This window comes from Hyla sarda, chromosome 8, assembly GCF_029499605.1.
Source record: "Hyla sarda isolate aHylSar1 chromosome 8, aHylSar1.hap1, whole genome shotgun sequence".
Lineage (NCBI taxonomy): Eukaryota > Metazoa > Chordata > Amphibia > Anura > Hylidae > Hyla > Hyla sarda.
In genome coordinates, this window is record NC_079196.1 from 192716164 (window position 1) to 192737036 (window position 20873).

General features: G+C 45.0%; 1 protein-coding gene across 3 annotated transcripts in view; it reads right to left on the reverse strand.

The window, feature by feature from the left end:
• Positions 1 to 20873, reverse strand: part of BAIAP3 (BAI1 associated protein 3) — a 353458-nt gene that overhangs the window by 165681 nt on the left and 166904 nt on the right. For 2 of the 3 annotated variants that reach the window (XM_056536555.1, XM_056536554.1), the window contains exons 3-5: positions 5281 to 5362; positions 1946 to 2032; positions 272 to 379 (exon numbers count right to left, since the gene is read on the reverse strand). In XM_056536555.1, coding sequence (XP_056392530.1) covers positions 272 to 379; positions 1946 to 2032; positions 5281 to 5362 — 277 coding nt within the window. Of the gene's footprint in view, positions 1 to 271; positions 380 to 1945; positions 2033 to 3738; positions 3822 to 5280; positions 5363 to 20873 lie in introns of those variants that run through there. The other variant, XM_056536557.1, reaches the window with a different exon arrangement.

The window sequence follows — 20873 nt, forward strand, 5'->3', positions numbered from 1 at the left end:
ATACATTTTATATATATATAATATTATTTATAATATTATAAATATTATTAGAATATTATAATAATATTTTATATTAATATACTATTAATATTATTATTATTGTTATACATTTTTAAAATATTTTGAGACATATATATATATATCTATATATATATAAATAAAATGATATACATAATTAATATATATATATATATATATATATATATATATATATATACATATATATAGATAGATAGATATATAGATATAAAATAAAGCAGGGGTCACATACCATTTGAAGGTAGTAGAAAAGTTCTTCTTCACTGGCAACATATTCAGGGGGTACCACGCCGGCCATATACACTAATGTATAGATAATTTCCTCATATAGCATTTCCATCTTTAAAAAAATAAAAGAGAAGGTTTTATTAGAATTAGATATTATATTATATTTATAATAATCAAATACTGTAATAGTATACATCCTAGGTCTCCAACTTCCAGTATGCCTTGACAGTTTGGGACTGAAGTATAACACAAAATATGGTGTAATCTGAGTTTACAGAAGTCGTTTTCAAAGGGTAATCTCTTTTTGTTAAAGGGGTACTCCACTGGCCATCGTTCAGAACATTTAGTTCCGAACGCTGTGCACGCGCTGCAGGGGTCGACCATGCCCCCTTGTGCAGTAAGACCACGCCCCCTCAATGTAAGTCTATGGGAGGGGGAATGATGGCTGCCACACCCCCTCCCATACACTAGCATTAAGGGGCATGGCCTGACATAACGAGGGGACGTGGCCGACCCCACAGCGCGCACACAGCGTTTGGAACTAAATGTTCTGAACGATGGCCAGCGGAGTACCGCTTTAAAGAGTACCCTGATGACATTTGCTCACTGGGTCCGCACCTGCTCCAATATGCGGGCAAAACTGAAAATGTTACATTTCTCTACAGCACACCAACAGGACAAAGAAAGTATTACACAGTTCTCAGTGAGATCATGGACTATCTGCATAACTTATAGACATAAAGGGGGAGATTTATCAAAACCTGTCCAGAGGAAAAGTTGCCAAGTTGCCCATAGCAACCAATCAGATCTCTTCTTTCATTTTTCAGAGGTCTTTTCAAAAATGAAAGAAGCGATCTGATTGGTTGCTATGGGCAACTGGTCAGCTTTTCCTCTGGACGGGTTTTGAGAAATCTCCCCCATAGATCTTCCAGAACAAGAAACAATCTTTACAGCCACTCTTCACCCTGGTTAAAAGAAGAGGGTCCAGAATAAGGATCCCCTCCCCTGACAATTTACCCCAAATTGTACAACCCCTTTAAATGGGCACTGTCAGATTCAATACCATTTTACATGTTGTACAAGTTGTATATCTTGGCAAAACATTAATCTTAAAATTAATCATAACATTTTCATTATCTCCCTTTTATAGAAATCATGGCTTTATAAAAAAACAAAAACAAAAACAAAAAAAAAACAACTAGGGACCCCCCAGCTGAAGCACAGACTGGGACTAAGTCCAGGAAGTGAGGGCAGGACTAGAACTCCTCTGTGCTCCCTCCTGTCCTATCAGACTTCTGTCTGAAAACAAAAAGGTGGGGGTTAGAGAGTAGCCTGTAGTGATTGGATGAAGAGGCCTAGCACAGCACAGCAGACTCAGTGAGAAAATGAATGCATACACGCCCCTTCCTGAGCAGTGGATGTCAGAATGAGTAAGCAGCAGAAAAGAGGGATTTGTGAGCAAAATACAGAAGCTAGACACAGAAAAGACATATAAAGCATCTGCATGACCTATTGAGTAACATATAGAAGCATAATAGTATTTTCTGAAATGACAGGTACGCTTTAAATAACAACTTTAAAGTAATCAGGTTTGTCTGCAGAAATTAAAGCTGTGTTATTCTTCATGCCAAAAACATTGCAATATTTATTTTTTTATTTTTGCATAAATTAAAATTACCTCTCTTTTGGACAGTATGAGCTTGTCTGTTGCTCTGTATTCGCCAGTGTTCTCATGAGGAGGTGGGATGCTGTTATTTAAAACACCCTAGAAGGAAAAATCACAAGAACGTCTACAACAAACCTAAAAGAACTTCTTTTATCTATGTGGCCATCTGCTCGTGTAAAACAACACCTATTACTCAGAGTCTTACATAAGTTTTCATTGTGTACGAACAAAAAATACAAAAGATTGGTCATAAGACGTTACAGACTGCTATGTTTAAGAGCGTAAGACCAATATATTCTTAAAGGGTGATCAGAATACAGCCAGAGCGCCACCATATTGGATCCACCTGCTTAGCACTGGGTAGGCCTGGAAACATTAGGCAACTATTTCCCAGCTGGGGTGCCTCCAGCTGTTGCAAAACTACAACTCCCAGCATGCCCGGACAGCCAAGGGCTGTCCGGGCATGCTGGGAGTTGTAGTTTTGCAACAGCTGGAGGCACCCTGGTTGTGAAACACTTAAAGGGGTATTCCAGGAAAAAACTTTTTTATATAAATCAACTGGCTCCAGAAAGTTAAACAGATTTGTAAATTACTTCTATTAAAAAATCTTAATCCTTTCAGTACTTATGAGCTTCTGAAGTTAAGGTTGTTCTTTTCTGTCTAAGTAATCTCTGATGACTCGTGTCTCGGGAACCGCCCAGTTTAGAAGCAAATTCCCATAGCAAACCTCTCCTAAACTGGGCGGTTCCCGAGACACGTGTCATCAGAGATTACTTAGACAGAAAAGAACAACCTAAACTTCAGAAGCTCATAAGTACTGAAAGGATTAAGATTTTTTTTACAGAAGTAATTTACAAATCTGTTTAACTTCCTGGAGCCAGTAGACATATAAAAAAAAAAGTTTTTCCCTGGATAACCCCTTTAATTAGACAGAAGTCTTTAGCTTGTGGCTCTCCAGCTGTTTCAAAATTACATCTCCTGGCATGCTCTGATAGGCTCTCAGAACATGCTGAGAGTTGTAGTTTTAAATCAGCTGGTCAGCCCTTGCTTTAAGGGTACGTTCACACGCGCTGATTTTCTAGCGGGTTTTCCGCTGCGTATTTGAAAGTGGGCGGGCTCTTCTCGGCTGTCCACAGCAGATTTTCCGCGGCAGAATTTACGCTGAGGAAAATCAGCCACAGCCCCTACTGACTTCAATGGGGCTTGCTGCGGATTTTCCGCAGTGTACATTCCGCCGCGGAAAATCGGCTGCGGACAGCCGAGAAGAGCCCGCCCACTTTCAAATACGCAGCGGAAAACCCGCAAAAAAATCCGCGTGTGTGAACGTACCCTAAAGGGGTATTCCAGAGGAAGAAAAAATTATTTTAAATCAACTGGTGCCAGTTACTTCTATTTAAAAATCTTAATCCTTCCAGTACTTATCAGCTGCTGTATGTTTCAGAGGAAGTTGTGTAGTTCTTTTCTGTCTGACCAAGGTGCTCTCTGCTGACACCTCTGTCCATGTCAGGAACTGTCCAGAGCAGAAGCAAATCCCCATAGGAAATCAAGTTCCTGGCAGGGACAGTGGTGGCAGCAGAGAGCACTGCGGTCAGACTGGAAAGAACTACACAACTTCCTCTGGAGCATACAGCAACTGATAAGCACTGGAAGGATTAAGATATTTTTTTTTTAAATAAGTCATTTACAAATCTGTATAACTTTCTGGCACCAGTTGATTTGAAATGTTTTGTTGCTTTGTGATATATGGGCAATTTCTACGGGAATGGGCGCAATCAGGCCATAAAGAGATGCATATAGTTGGCAACATTTCTCCATGTAGGACTTGACATCCAAGTTCTTGGTCTAGGAACCATGGGGGAGATTTATCAAAACCTGTCCAGAAGAAAAGTTGCCCAGTTGCCCATAGCAACCAATCAGATCGCTTCTTTCATTTTTAACAAGGTCTCTGCAAAATGAAAGAAGCGATCTGATTGGTTGCTATGGGCAACTGGGTATCTTTTCCTTTGCACAGGTTTTGATAAATCTTCCCCCAAGAAAATAAAGTATGCCAAGAAAGAATTCATAACTGCACTACATTAGTAACCTGAACCAACTAGGGTGCCTTTTACTTACAGTAAATTCGATTAGTCACGAACTTCTCGGCTCGGCAGTTGATGACTTTTCCTGCATAAATTAGTTCAGCTTTCCGGTGCTCCCGTGGGCTGGAAAAGGTGGATACAGTCCTAGGAGACTCTTTCCTAGGACTGTATCCACCTTTTCCAGCCCACCCACCGGAGCACCGGAAAGCTGAACTAATTTATGCAGGAAAAGTCATCAACTGCCGAGCCGAGAAGTTCGTGACAAATCGAATTTACTGTAAGTTCGCTCATCTCTAGTGCCTTTAGCTGTTGCAAAACTACTACTCCCAGCATGCCCGGACAGCCTTCGGCTGTCCGGGCATGCTGGGAGTTGTAGTTTTGCAACAGCTACAGGTACCCTGGTTGGGAGATACTTGAAGGAGTACTCCAGTGGAAAACTATTTTTTTTTTTTTTTTTAAATCAACTGGCTCCAGAAAGTTAAACAGATTTGTAAATGACTTGTATTTAAAAATCTTAATCCTTCCAGTACTTCTCAGCAGCTGTATGCTCCATAGGAAGTTCTTTTCTTTTTGAATTTCTTTTCTGTCTGACCACAGTGCTCTTTGCTGACACCTCTGTCCACGTCAGGAACTGTCCAGAGTAGGAGCAAATCCCCATAACAAACCTCTCCTGCTCTGGACAGTTCCTGACAGGGACAGAGGTGTCAGCAGAGAGCCCTGTGGTCAGACAGAAAAGAACTTTGGAACTTCCTGTGGAGCATACAGCAGCTGATAAGTATTGAAAGAATTAAGATTTTTAAATAGAAGTAATTTACGTAATTTACAAATCTGTTTAACTTTGTGGCACCAGTTGATTTAAAAAAAAATATTTAAAAAAAACGTTGTTTTCCACCCGAGTACCCCTTTAAGTATATTGACTTAGTGAAGTGCCTACACATAAATTTGACTATTTGACTAACCACAGACTTGGCATTCAAGTAATAGATACTGTAGTGTGTATACGAGTGCAAAGTTGCTTAGTAAATGCGGCTCGCCGAGCATAAAGTGCGTTCCTGACATTGTCGTTACCAGGCACAACGCTTGCGTAGAGAATATGAGGCGCCTGTCACAAGAAATTGATTGGCGCTGTATGTTTTCCTATTGTGTTTCACATGGCAGACACCCGTCCGTGCCATCTTCACTCCTCCTTCCCTTCTTCATTACAGCTGCGCTATTTCTATTTTAGGAATTGAGCGATAGAAACGGTACAAACATCTGAACGCACTGTACCTCCGTCCTCCAATACCGCTGCATGCTCTCTTGTTTCTGAAGTACACTTCTCATTCTATCGAAAAAATCACCCGTCTCCTCGCTGGGAAGGAAAAAGAAAACGTATAAGTCGAGGATACATTGTCGAGAGGAACAAACACATATGCTAAAATTTAACCTTTGCTGTACTTCTTTAACTATGTTGATAGCTATAGCCGGACAGTATTTCTGGTCTGCATTGACTTTCTTACCGTATATACTCGAGTATAAGCCGACCCGAATATAAGCCGAGGCCCCTAATTTCACCCCAAAAACCCAGGAAAAGTTATTGACTCGACTATAAGCCTAGGGTGGGAAATACATCATCCCCCCATGTAATCATCCAGACCCCCGTCATCATCGCCCCGTCATCGGCTGTCCGGGCATGCTGGGAGTTGTAGTTTTGAAATCTCTGGAGGTCCGCAGGTTGAAGACCACTGCCGGGCCTTCGTCATCATCCAGACCCCCCCTTTAGTTTTCTACTCACCTCCCCTTGGTGGAAAGGAAGGGTGAGCTGGTCCGGGCCATCTATGCTGCAGGGACCGTCCGGTGGGGAGGTTTAGTTGTTCCGGGCTGTCCATCTTCACCGGGAGGCCCTCTTCTCCGCTCCGGGCCGGCCCGGCGACGACGCACAGGGACATTCATGAGCAGGGATGTCCCTGTGCGTCGTCGTCAAGGCAACGTCACTAGTCCGGGGCAGGCCCGGAGCGGAGAAGAGGGCCTCCCGATGAAGATGGACAGCCCGGAACGACTAACCCTCCCCACTGGACGGTCCCTGCAGCATAGATGGCCCGGACCAGCTCACCCTTCCTCCCCACCGAGGGGAGGTGAGTAGAAAACTAAAGGGGGGGTCTGGATGATGAGGAAGGCCCCGCAGTGGTCTTCAATCTGCGGACCTCCAGATGTTTCAAAACTACAACTCCCAGCATGCCTGTCTGGGCATGCTGGGAGTTGTAATTTTGCAACATCTGGAGGTCTGCAGGTTAAAGACCACTGAAAAGGGATTGACAGGTGGAGAGTTCACTCGAGTATAAGCCGAGGTGGGCGTTTTCAGCACGAAAAATCGTGCTGAAAAACTCGGCTTATACTCGGATATATACGGTAGGTCTTTTTCTATGTACTGTATTATACCCTATTTTTTTTGTGTGATGTAGGGAAAAGTGTCTGATCACGGGGCCCGACTGTCCCTCCTAGATCATCTGCCCGGAACCCAGCTCTTATTGTGCATGGAGTGATCTCCGCTCCATGCAAGGAAACTGTTGACCCCTGCACAAAGCTGTGGTCAACATGCCCCCTCCATGTATCTCCATGGGAGAGCCAGAGATACACGAGCGCTGTAAGGATAAGTTTCCACTTGGTTTTTTCTGGTAGTTTTTGGATATCTGCCACTGCAGTTTTTGAGCCAAAGCCAGAATTGTATTCAAAAAGAATAGGACATATAAAGGAAGAACTTACACTTCTCCTCCCTAATGGATCAAAAAACAAGTGGAAACTTAGCCTAACTCCGGCTCTACTACAGAGATACATTGAGGGATTGTGTCGGCCACTGCTTTGTTTGGGGGTCGGCAAAGATCCAGAGCGGCGTGCAGGGGCTCCCAGAGGTCAGACCCCCTGCGATCAGACACTTATCCGCTATGCTTTGGATAGGAGTTAAATTGTCCTACTCTACAGTACTCTTAATAAAAATGTCTTTCTTTAAATTCAATTGTCCCCCCCAAGGTTCAGTTTCCACTTATTTTGTTTCTTGCATTTTTTTGAGCCGGAAAAAAAAAACACCCCTCATTTTGCGCTCTCAAGATGCAGTTTTTGTGTCTTTTTTTAAAACAAATAATAGGTCTTAGGTACTGGCCTTTTTTTTTTTTTTTTTACTTCGGCATTTTTGTTCTCCCTGCGTTTATATCATGACAAGTCATGAGATTCTTACATTATGTGACTTAAGAATTTTAATTGATGGGGAAAAAAAAAAAACACCCACATGGCGTTTGTTAACACTTTATTTTGCTCTTTGCTACCATAGACTTCTGTGACAAAGAAGAGTCAAGGTTTTATACAAAAAAAAAAAAAAAAATATATATATATATATATTTATTGCGGTTTTGGAAAACTGTCACTGTGTCCAAAACCACAGAAAAAGGCCAAATATGAGTGACTGGCATTTTATAAACCCCTACTGACTTTCAGGTAACATCTAACTGCTGCGTTGTTTCACCAAAAAAATGCAGTGCAGCGTTTGTGTCGTTTTTCTGGGGGGACATGTTAGCAAAAGAAAAAAACTAAACAAAAACGAGTGAAACCTTAGCCTTAATGTATTTTTTATCCAATTTTTTTTTTTTTACTTCATTTGCACCACTTTTATCACCCTTAGGATATATTCACACAGAAATAAATTTCCACTCGAAAATTTAATTGCAGCTGATACTTCTTGCTTTTGGGATCTTGCTGCTCTGTGCACACGGTGGAATCTGCCGCAGAAATCCAGACTCTGGCTTCCTTTGAAAAAATTGACAAGTCAATTCTTCTCGCGGAATTCGCCCGGAAATGCATTGCTGTCTATGGAGTAGGCGCATTTCTGAGCTGTTCCAGCGGAACAGCGGCACCTGCAAATTTGCAGGAATGTCCAACTGTGTTTTCCGGGGAGGACATTCCGCTATATTGCCACATGAGCCTAAAATGTGTGTTTAAAGGGGTACTCTGTCCCTAGACATCTTATCCCCTATCCAAAGGATAGGGGATAAGATGTCTGATCACAGGGTTGCTGCTGCTGGGGACCCCCGGGATCTCCCTGCTCCAACCGGCGTTCGTTTAGAGCGTCAGGTGCAGCGCCGGAAGCTCACAACGTCACGGTCATGCCCCCTCAATGCAAGTCTATGGGACTTCCATAGACTTGCATTGAGGGGGCGTGGCCATGAATTCCCAATCGGGGAGTGACCGTGACATCACGAACCTCTGCCCTGCATCGCTAATCATCCGGCACGGAGAGAAGTTTGGATGGGGATAAGATGTCTAGGGGTGGAGTGATGCTTTAAAATGTATTAGATTAAGGCCCCAGTCACATCACATATCAGGTGTCCACCGCCATTATACTCTGTTATATCCCATAATAAGAATGTTTGTAGTGATGTCTGATGCACTCACTGACTACAATTACATTACCTGGAAAATATTAAGGAAATCCAGAAAACATGACCTCTTCGTAGGCCTTGAGGACTGAAGTAGACGAACCCTGATGTAAACCACTTAAAACGAACAAAAAGCACTCCGGTCTACGGTGCAGGACTCCTTGGAGGCCGGGTCCGTTTCATTCACACATCCATAAGAGAGTATGTTCACACGACATAATCGCTGGTCAGGATTCTGATCAGGAATTCTCCTTGGAGATTCCGCTGCACAAATCTAGCATTGTAGTAAATGGGTCTTCTGCTGACCCACTGACACTGTGGAATTTCAGAAGCCGAAAATGTGGCTGGAAAAATTCACTGGAAGAATTTGCATGTTCTGCTGAATTACGCGCTGACTGCATTGCCATCAATGGTGATGTGCAGGTTCTTACTAGTGCCAAAGGATATCCATGACGGTTTCTCAGACGACATCTGTGACCCGGAATATCTTTCTGGTTGGAGATTCTGCAGTGTTAAAGGGGTACTCCGGTACTCCAACGTTCTGAACATTTTGTTCGAAACACTCTCAGCCGGAGGCCGCAATCATGACATCATGGCCACGCCCCCTCATGAAGTCACACCACGCCCCCTCCATTCATGTCAGCCGACACGCCCCTCCCATAAACATGAATGGAGGGGGCGTGGTGTGACATCACGAGGGCCGTGGCCTTGAAGTCACGACCACTGCCGCAGGAACCCGGCGTTTGTTTAGAATGCCGGGGGTGATGCGGGAGATCGAGGGGGGGCCCCAGCAGCGGAACCCCCAAGATCAGACATTTTATCCCCTATTCTTTGTTTAGGGGATAAGATGTCTGGCAGCAGAGTACCCCTTTAATATATAAAAAAAACTAAAAGTTGTAAAGCAGTACATATGTAACAGATGTAACCTCTGGTAACTTTAAACCAGATGAAAGGTATTTAGATCAGTACTTCTGAAACTATGAGAATTTACACAGTGGAATTTCTGCAGAATGTCCGGCCAGAAAACAAAGACGGGGACTCTGTAAATTGCGGGCGCTGCCAGAACATGGCAGCGTTAGGACCGTTTGGAAATTCGCTGTGTCTATTGACACCAATGTATTTCCGAGTGGATTCTGCAGGAAGAATTGACAGGTCAATTCTTTTGGCAGAAGCCAGAATTAGAATTTCCGCGGCAGATATTTCCGCAACAGAAAATCTGCTGTGTGCGCGGTGCAGCATAATCCCATTAAAAACAATAGGACACCAGAGTTTCATGGTGTCTGGGGGAACCATGGAGGGAAATTTATCAAAACCTGTGTAGAGCAAAAGTGCTGCAGTTGCCCATAGCAACCAATCAGATCGCTTCTTTCCTTATTCAAAATGAAAGCAGCGATCTGATTGGTTGCTATGGGCAACTGCACCACTCTTCCTCTACACTGGTTTTGATAAATCTCCCCCTATGTCTGCAGATATGATACCAAGGCACTGTGAGGTCCAAGTTCGTCAAGAAACAACAAATCACCAAGGGTTAAAGGGGCCATAAAAGCTTACCTGTATATACGTCTTCATGGCCCCATTTCAAGTATTGCTATGTGGCTTCTGTCATGTTATTACTTAGAAATATGGAATATTTAAAGGTTCTTTAATAAAAACTTCAGATATGTAATATACCCTCACGTGATAATTAGTTATTCCATAAATGATTGAGCTTTACCACTACATAATATAATAAAGTCTTTTACTGTTTATAAAGTACACATAGTTAACGTTTCCAATGTTATCCCTGGAAAAGTAGGTAATTTTCCCCCTTGACTCAATGTAGAGTTGATTATTCTATTGTCTCAGCGGGCCGCGGGTCTCTCAATGGCTCTTTCGATAAACAATCACCTGCGCATAATTATAAAGCTGCACGGAAAACACTTTGGTTGCATAATCAATATCGTTTTCTACAGGAGATCAACTAGAACGGCGCGGCCATAGGGGGGCACTTAATGTTCAGGCTCTTAATTTGTTCTTAAACGCTAATCTTATTGAACATTTTAAAATATCAAAAGCAAAGAATGTTACAAGATCGCGGGATGGAAATAAAGAAAAATAAATTTATAGATGTACAAAAAATTTTATGATTATTATGGTGGATTGTACTCTGGTGGGAAAAAAAAATTCTCAAATCAACTGGTGCCAGAAAGAATACAGATTCATTAATAACTTCTATTTAAAAATGTAACTTCTTCTAGTACTTATCAGCTGCTGTATGCTCCAGAGGAAGTTGTGTAGTTCCTTCCAGTCTGATCACAGTGCTCTCTACTCTGTCCGTTTCAGGAACTGTCCAGAGCAGGAGAAGTTTGCTATGGGGATTTGCTCATTCTCTGGACAGTTCCTGACACAGACAGAGGTGTCAGCAGAGAGCACTGTGGTCAGACGGAAAAGAACTACACAACTTCCTCTGGAGCATACAGCAGCTGATATGTACGAGAAGAAGTAACATTTTTAAATAGAAGTTATTAATAAATCTGTATACTTTCTGGCACCAGTTGATTTGAGGAAGAACTACACAACTTCCTCTGTAGTATGCAGCAGCTGATAAGTACTGGAAAGATTATTTTTAAATAGAAGTAATTTACAAATCTGTGTAACTTTCTGGCACCAGTTGATTTGAAAACATTTGCTTTCCAACAGAGTACCCCTTTAAAGGAACACTCTGGCTGAAACACGCACAGGGGATTTCTGGCATAATCTGTTTTGGGTTTTAGATGCTTTTAGACAAGTTTTGTGCCTTGTTAGAGAAAGGGCATGGCCTAAAGGGAAAGGGTGGGACTTACCTAAAAGGGGACGAGATCTGACACTGTGCTCCAAATATGGCACACCAAATTGGAATAAACTAAGGCAACTAATACATGGTATACATGGAGTCTAAAGATGCACCCCATTTTTCAAATATCATAAGCCATTGTGATAAATCTGGCACATTGTTAAGCTTAGTTTACATACAGCTTTTTGTGAAAAGGACCAAAAGTAAAAACATTAACTTTTCTAATATACTTCATAAAAAGTTATCTCCTTTTTAGAGAAATCATGGCTTATAAAAAAGAACACTAGGGGTCCCCAAACCATCCAGGACATAATGCTGTCCGGCTGCAGCATCATCTTTGTCCCAGCTAAAGCACAGGCTGGGACAAAGTCCAGTAAGTGAGGACAGGACTAGCACTCCTCTGGGCTCACTCCTGTGCTCACTCACTGCAGCATGAAAACAGAGAAAAGGGAGAAACAGTGCAGCCTGCAGTGATTGGATGAAGAGACCCAGAACAGCACAGCAGATTCAGGAAGGAAGTGAATGCATGGTGAGTGAGGGTGGGCTCAGTGCTTGATGCCCATTCCTAAGCAGTAAAGGTTGAAATGTGTGATGAGCAGAAGAGAGGGATATGTGAGAGAAATAGACACATTAGAAGCTAGACACAAAAAAAAGACATATAAAGCATCTTCATGACCTAGTAAGTAACATATATAAGCATTGTTTATTTCCTTAATAACAGGTACGCTTTAATAGATCCTAATGTTGTCAACATTGCCCGCCAACATCTAATGTGCATGATTGTTTGCTACTTGTAACCCTAGAACATGGTCTTGGCTGATGCCCGCTAGTCTGTCTCCCTACTGATTGCAGTATCCCATCCTCTAGATCTGTCTGATTCAGAGCCCCATTTAGGTCCAAGCCACAAAAAAGGTATACAACATATACAGTACGAGGTCCAACTGAGGCCAAAAGAACACATGTTTGGCCTACAATGGATGAATGTGAGCCTATGGATATGTCTGATTTAAGGAAGCATGTCCCAGGATTTACACTTCAACCCACACTTAAAGTGTACCTGTCGTCAACAAAAACTTTTTATATAATGTAGATAATAACATTGTTACGCCGAGCGCTCCGGGTCCCCGCTCCTCCCCGGAGCGCTCGCTACACTCTCCTCACTGCAGCGCTCCGGTCAGATCCACTGACCCGGGGCGCTGCGATTCCGCCTCCAGCCGGGATGCGATTCGCGATGCGGGTAGCGCCCGCTCGCGATGCGCACCCCGGCTCCCGTACCTGACTCGCTCTCCGTCGGTCCTGTCCCGGCGCGCGCGGCCCCGCTCCCTAGGGCGCGCGCGCGCCGGGTCTTTGCGATTTAAAGGGCCACTGCGCCGCTGATTGGCGCAGTGGTTCCAATCAGTGTGATCACCTGTGCACTTCCCTATATCACCTCACTTCCCCTGCACTTCCTTGTCGGATCTTGTTGCCATCGTGCCAGTGAAAGCGTTCCTTGTGTGTTCCTAGCCTGTGTTCCAGACCTCCTGCCGTTGCCCCTGACTACGATCCTTGCTGCCTGCCCCGACCTTCTGCTACGTCCGACCTTGCTTCTGTCTACTCCCTTGTACCGCGCCTATCTTCAGCAGCCAGAGAGGTTGAGCCGTTGCTAGTGGATACGACCTGGTCACTACCGCCGCAGCAAGACCATCCCGCTTTGCGGCGGGCTCTGGTGAAAACCAGTAGTGACTTAGAACCGATCCACTAGCACGGTCCACGCCAATCCCTCTCTGGCACAGAGGATCCACTACCTGCCAGCCGGCATCGTGACAGTAGATCCGGCCATGGATCCCGCTGAAGTTCCTCTGCCAGTTGTCGCTGACCTCACCACGGTGGTCGCCCAGCAGTCACAACAGATAGCGCAACAAGGCCAACAGCTGTCTCAACTGACCGTGATGCTACAGCAGTTACTACCACAGCTTCAGCAATCATCTCCTCGGCCAGCTCCTGCACCTCCTCCGCAGCGAGTGGCCGCTTCTGGTCTACGCCTATCCTTGCCGGATAAATTTGATGGGGACTCTAAGTTTTGCCGTGGCTTTCTTTCCCAATGTTCCCTGCACTTGGAGATGATGTTGGACCAGTTTCCCACTGAAAGGTCTAAGGTGGCTTTCGTAGTCAGCCTTCTGTCTGGAAAAGCCCTGTCTTGGGCCACACCGCTCTGGGACCGCAATGACCCCGTCACTGCCTCTGTACACTCCTTCTTCTCGGAAATCCGAAGTGTCTTTGAGGAACCTGCCCGAGCCTCTTCTGCTGAGACTGCCCTGTTGAACCTGGTCCAGGGTAATTCTTCCGTTGGCGAGTATGCCGTACAATTCCGTACTCTTGCTTCAGAATTATCCTGGAATAATGAGGCCCTCTGCGCGACCTTTAAAAAAGGCCTATCCAGCAACATTAAAGATGTTCTGGCCGCACGAGAAATCCCTGCTAATCTACATGAACTCATTCACCTAGCCACTCGCATTGACATGCGTTTTTCCGAAAGGCGTCAGGAGCTCCGCCAGGATATGGACTCTGTTCGCACGAGGCGTTTCTTCTCCCCGGCTCCTCTCTCCTCTGGTCCCCTGCAATCTGTTCCTGTGCCTCCCGCCGTGGAGGCTATGCAGGTCGACCGGTCTCGCCGGACACCTCAAGAGAGGACACGACGCCGCATGGAGAACCTCTGCCTGTACTGTGCTAGTACCGAACACTTCCTGAAGGATTGTCCTATCCGTCCTCCCCGCCTGGAAAGACGTACGCTGACTCCGCACAAAGGTGAGACAGTCCTTGATGTCTACTCTGCTTCTCCACGTCTTACTGTGCCTGTGCGGATATCTGCCTCTGCCTTCTCCTTCTCTACTATGGCCTTCTTGGACTCCGGATCTGCAGGAAATTTTATTTTGGCCTCTCTCGTCAACAGGTTCAACATCCCGGTGACCAGTCTCGCCAGACCCCTCTACATCAATTGTGTAAACAATGAAAGATTGGACTGTACCATACGTTTCCGCACGGAGCCCCTTCTAATGTGCATCGGATCTCATCACGAGAGGATTGAACTTTTGGTCCTCCCCAATTGCACTTCTGAAATTCTCCTTGGACTTCCCTGGCTTCAACTTCATTCCCCAACCCTGGATTGGTCCACTGGGGAGATCAAGAGTTGGGGGCCCTCTTGTTCCAAGGACTGCCTAAAACCGGTTCCCAGTAACCCTTGCCGTGACTCTGTGGTTCCTCCTGTAACCGGTCTCCCTAAGGCCTATATGGACTTTGCGGATGTTTTTTGCAAAAAACAAGCTGAGACTCTACCTCCTCACAGGCCTTATGATTGTCCTATCGACCTCCTCCCGGGCACTACTCCACCCCGGGGCAGAATTTATCCTCTGTCCGCCCCAGAGACTCTTGCCATGTCTGAATACGTCCAGGAAAATTTTAAAAAGGGCTTTATCCGTAAATCCTCCTCTCCTGCCGGAGCCGGATTTTTCTTTGTGTCCAAAAAAGATGGCTCCCTACGTCCTTGCATTGACTACCGCGGTCTTAATAAAATCACGGTTAAGAACCGCTACCCCCTACCCCTCATCTCTGAACTCTTTGATCGCCTCCAAGGTGCCCACATCTTTACCAAACTGGACTTAAGAGGTGCTTATAATCTCATCCGCATCAGAGAGGGGGATGAATGGAAAACGGCATTTAACACCAGAGATGGACACTTTGAGTATCTGGTCATGCCCTTTGGCCTGTGCAACGCCCCTGCCGTCTTCCAAGACTTTGTTAATGAAATTTTTCGTGATCTCTTATACTCCTGTGTTGTTGTATATCTGGACGATATCCTAATTTTCTCTGCCAATCTAGAAGAACACCGCCAGCATGTCCGTATGGTTCTTCAGAGACTTCGTGACAATCAACTCTATGCCAAAATAGAGAAATGTCTGTTTGAATGCCAATCTCTTCCTTTCCTAGGATACTTGGTCTCTGGCCAGGGACTACAAATGGATCCAGACAAACTCTCTGCCGTCTTAGATTGGCCACGCCCCTCCGGACTCCGTGCTATCCAACGTTTTTTGGGGTTCGCCAATTATTACAGGCAATTTATTCCACATTTTTCTACCGTTGTGGCTCCTATCGTGGCTTTAACCAAAAAAAATGCCGATCCCAAGTCTTGGCCTCCTCAAGCGGAAGACGCCTTTAAACGGCTCAAGTCTGCCTTTTCTTCAGCTCCCGTGCTCTCCAGACCTGACCCATCTAAACCCTTCCTATTGGAGGTTGATGCCTCCTCAGTGGGAGCTGGAGCTGTCATTCTACAAAAAAATTCTTCCGGGCATGCTGTTACTTGTGGTTTTTTTTCTAGGACCTTCTCTCCGGCGGAGAGGAACTACTCCATCGGGGATCGAGAGCTTCTAGCCATTAAATTAGCACTTGAGGAATGGAGGCATCTGCTGGAGGGATCAAGATTTCCAGTTATTATTTACACCGATCACAAGAACCTCTCCTACCTCCAGTCTGCCCAACGGCTGAATCCTCGCCAGGCCAGGTGGTCTCTGTTCTTTGCCCGATTTAATTTTGAAATTCACTTTCGGCCTGCCGATAAGAACATTAGGGCCGATGCTCTCTCTCGTTCCTCGGATGCTTCTGAAGTTGAACTCTCTCCGCAACACATCATTCCTCCTGACTGCCTGATTTCCACTTCTCCAGCCTCCATCAGGCAAACTCCTCCAGGAAAGACCTTTGTTTCTCCACGCCAACGCCTCGGAATCCTCAAATGGGGTCACTCCTCCCATCTCGCAGGTCATGCGGGCATCAAGAAATCTGTGCAACTCATCTCTCGCTTCTATTGGTGGCCGACTCTGGAGACGGATGTTGTGGACTTTGTGCGAGCCTGCACTATCTGTGCCCGGGATAAGACTCCTCGCCAGAAGCCCGCTGGTTTTCTTCATCCTCTGCCTGTCCCCGAACAGCCTTGGTCTCTGATTGGTATGGATTTTATTACTGACTTACCCCCTTCCCGTGGCAACACTGTTATTTGGGTGGTCGTTGATCGATTCTCCAAAATGGCACATTTCATCCCTCTTCCTGGTCTTCCTTCAGCGCCTCAGTTGGCTAAACAATTTTTTGTACACATTTTTCGTCTTCACGGGTTGCCTACGCAGATCGTCTCGGATAGAGGCGTCCAATTCGTGTCTAAATTCTGGAGGGCTCTCTGTAAACAACTCAAGATTAAATTAAATTTTTCTTCTGCATATCATCCTCAATCCAATGGACAAGTAGAAAGAATTAACCAGGTCTTGGGTGATTATTTACGACATTTTGTTTCCTCCCGCCAGGATGACTGGGCAGATCTTCTACCATGGGCCGAATTCTCGTATAACTTCAGAGTCTCTGAATCTTCCTCCAAATCCCCATTTTTCGTGGTGTACGGCCGTCACCCTCTTCCCCCCCTCCCTACCCCCTTGCCCTCTGGTCTGCCCGCTGTGGATGAAATTTCTCGTGACCTTTCCATCATATGGAGAGAGACCCAAAATTCTCTCTTACAGGCTTCATCACGCATGAAGAAGTTCGCGGATAAGAAAAGAAGAGCTCCTCCCATTTTTTCCCCTGGAGACAAGGTATGGCTCTCCGCTAAATATGTCCGCTTCCGTGTCCCTAGCTACAAGTTGGGACCACGCTATCTTGGTCCTTTCAAAATTTTGTGCCAGATTAATCCTGTCTCTTACAAACTTCTTCTTCCTCCTTCTCTTCGTATTTCTAATGCCTTTCACGTTTCTCTTCTTAAACCACTTATCATCAACCGTTTCTCTCCCAAATCTGTTCCTCCCACTCCTGTTTCCGGCTCCTCGGACATCTTCTCCGTCAAAGAGATTCTGGCATCCAAAAAGGTCAGAGGGAAAACCTTTTTTTTAGTGGATTGGGAGGGTTGTGGTCCAGAAGAGAGATCCTGGGAACCTGAGGACAATATCCTAGACAAAAGTCTGCTCCTCAGGTTCTCAGGCTCTAAGAAGAGGGGGAGACCCAAGGGGGGGGGTACTGTTACGCCGAGCGCTCCGGGTCCCCGCTCCTCCCCGGAGCGCTCGCTACACTCTCCTCACTGCAGCGCTCCGGTCAGATCCACTGACCCGGGGCGCTGCGATTCCGCCTCCAGCCGGGATGCGATTCGCGATGCGGGTAGCGCCCGCTCGCGATGCGCACCCCGGCTCCCGTACCTGACTCGCTCTCCGTCGGTCCTGTCCCGGCGCGCGCGGCCCCGCTCCCTAGGGCGCACGCGCGCCGGGTCTTTGCGATTTAAAGGGCCACTGCGCCGCTGATTGGCGCAGTGGTTCCAATCAGTGTGATCACCTGTGCACTTCCCTATATCACCTCACTTCCCCTGCACTTCCTTGCCGGATCTTGTTGCCATCGTGCCAGTGAAAGCGTTCCTTGTGTGTTCCTAGCCTGTGTTCCAGACCTCCTGCCGTTGCCCCTGACTACGATCCTTGCTGCCTGCCCCGACCTTCTGCTACGTCCGACCTTGCTTCTGTCTACTCCCTTGTACCGCGCCTATCTTCAGCAGCCAGAGAGGTTGAGCCGTTGCTAGTGGATACGACCTGGTCACTACCGCCGCAGCAAGACCATCCCGCTTTGCGGCGGGCTCTGGTGAAAACCAGTAGTGACTTAGAACCGATCCACTAGCACGGTCCACGCCAATCCCTCTCTGGCACAGAGGATCCACTACCTGCCAGCCGGCATCGTGACAAACATTATATGTATATTTGTAATATACATTGGTAAAAATATTTTTGGGTGAAAAAACACTGTTTCTGCAACAACTGTCTGTTTGTCTCTGTGAGAACTCCTAATACAGGAAGTGAGGGCGGGACAAGTAGGGCTCTGTGCAGGCTCCTGGCTTGTCAATCATCCTCATGTGTCAGAGAGCCTCACTGCACTGATCCCTGCTTCTCCACCCTCACTTCCTGTATTTGGACTCCTCATAGAGACACACAGGCAATAGCTGCAGAGACAAAAATATACACAATTTTTAACCAATGTATATTACAAATATACATATAATGGTATTATCTACATTATATAAAAAGTTTTTGTTGACGACAGGTACACTTTAAAATTTCTTTATATTACAAAATAAAAATAAACAGAAATTAGACCAAGAGAGATCAGAGATACAAACTGAGATACATACATTAGTTTAGAGATTAATAGGGAACAGATCTAAAGAAAACAAACATAAAAGTCAAAATTATACTAAAGAGAAAATGGTTGCTTTCTTCCTCGGTCCCTTTATAGCCGAGGCATGACCCTGATTCATGTAAGGAGCTGCATAGCCATTTTCCCCTTTCATAACCTTATTGTGTCATGTTTTTTTTGTCATGTTATTATCAGAAATTTAGCATAAAGCCTTGTGACATGTGTCAAAATATTTCAAAGACGTTTCCAGCTGGAAGCCATTTCCTACACATCTGCTGTAAAAGATATTACCATATTTGATCATTGGGCCTCACCAATAAACCTTCATAGAGTACCGACACAACGCAGTATGTCAAGTAGAGTAATATTACATAGACGCTGGCAGGAGAAGCCTGAAACGGGCAACAAATGAACAACATGTGCCACCTGTCTTCCGTAACAGGTGGATTTATTTAATTTACTGTAGAAGAGAATAAAAAAACCTCTTGGTACAACTGATATACCTAAAGCAGATGCACTAGGCATATGCAAAAATAGGGGAAAAAACACAAAAGGGCAGAGCCCCTCATAGGTTGGCAGAAAGGATGTTACACTGCTTCACACATTAGACTAAGGCTTTCCTGGTTAGGTTGTGTAAACACAACTTTAGCGCACTCCTCCCACTCTCTCAGAATTGGTATCGAAATTGAATCATGTTATTCATTTGGAGAAGGGGGTCCACGTTAAACGGAAGGCTGTGGGGAAGTTTGAGTCCATCTGGGGCCCCTGGATAGATGCCCCTGGGTTGGCTTCAACATATTTACAACATACTCCAATGGAGGCCTTTTTGGGTGGAATTGGTGTCCCTAGTTGACCTGGTCAGTTGCTGCTCTTTGTGTCCCCCCCCCATCGTTGCTCTGTATGAGTTGTTTTGTCCCTGTTCGGTGTCAGCCTCAACGTGCTGTGGTTCCTTTGTTTCACGTTCTCTCTTACCGTTTTTTCTTTTTCTACGCCCTGCCCGTTGATCTCCTGCTCTTAACATATTTTGTGAGGCTAATCCTTTTACCTATTTTCTTTTTCTGGATTCCCTTTTTCTTGGCGACACCTTCCTATGGTATAACACGGTGCTGTATTTTTTATATGTTCTCTGGGCCTGGAGGGGGGAGGTATTGTTTGTGGGGGTTGGTGGTGGGTGGGGCGGGGGCTGTTTTGGTTTGTCAATATGTTTTCTATGCAAAAATCTTTAATAAAACTTCCTGATTAAAAAAAATAAAATAAAAATAAATCCACAGTAAGGCCCAGAAGAATTGCACCGCTATCCCATAGAGAGTGCGGGAATAGACTCTTGAAACAGATAACTTCCTAGTAAAAAAATGCTTCTACTCAGCACAAACTATCAAGCTTTTTTATGGGTCCAAAGAGTAATGTGTTTTGGGGCATTCAGGATGCCCTTCTTCCGACTTAAGGACATATGACAAATAACAGGGTTCAACAAATATCTACACACATCTAAATCCACATGCCCACTAATAGGTGGGTGGGCACAGGGCATGTCTCAGCCCACAGTTACTGTAATCCTAGTATTGACACCATGGTAAAAATCACCATCACTATAACATGTAAATATGTATCCCTGTGGCCACTCACCTACTTGTGGGCAAGTGGATTTGAATTTGTGTGTGTATCTTTTTGTATCTTTTGAACCATGTCATATGTATTAAGTCTGAGGAAGGGTACCCTGAACGCCCCAAAAACCCAACACTGTTTGGACCAATAAAAATCTTGATGTTTTTTGCTGAATAAAAGCATTTTTACTGGGAAGGTATCTGTTTCATAATGCCCGATTACCCCTTTAACAATTAGTAATAACAACAATAATAATAATAATCATAAAGACATGTGCACAGCAACACTAGGACCATATGGTGATTCTGTTGTGGTGACATGGGATGAGGGGTGAACAGGGGTGTTGCAGTGTAGTGTTGCTGGGTATAGATTTAACCCTTAATTGTCGTGACGCCAGGGTGCGGGTTTCCTCAATGTATATATATCCTACCGCCAACCGTCCCAGGAACGATAGGGAGGAACAAAGGATTGTCCACAGCCGGAATTGTATTGAACTTGAAATAACTTTACTGCAGATTTTATGCAGGATGCAATCAACAACAGTCTTTACAAGAGGACCGGAACTTAGTCTCCTCACAGGTTGGCTGGGATCTTGTAGGGAATAAGCTTTGAATCCTTACTTTATGCTGTTCCACTGAATTTAGGGGTATATTTTAGGTTCAGTAGTCACGTAGTATTTTAGGATGGAGTTGGATAAACTCATGGTTCAGTATGCAGCTGAAATTGGTAGGCTTCAGGCCTAATTTGCTTGTAGAATTACACAGAGCTCCACTCGCTGTCATATCCCGGAGGAAAGAGAGCGATCATTGGATACAGCGTCCTGATATCTGAAGGGACAGGTTCAAAGCTTATTGGTTCCC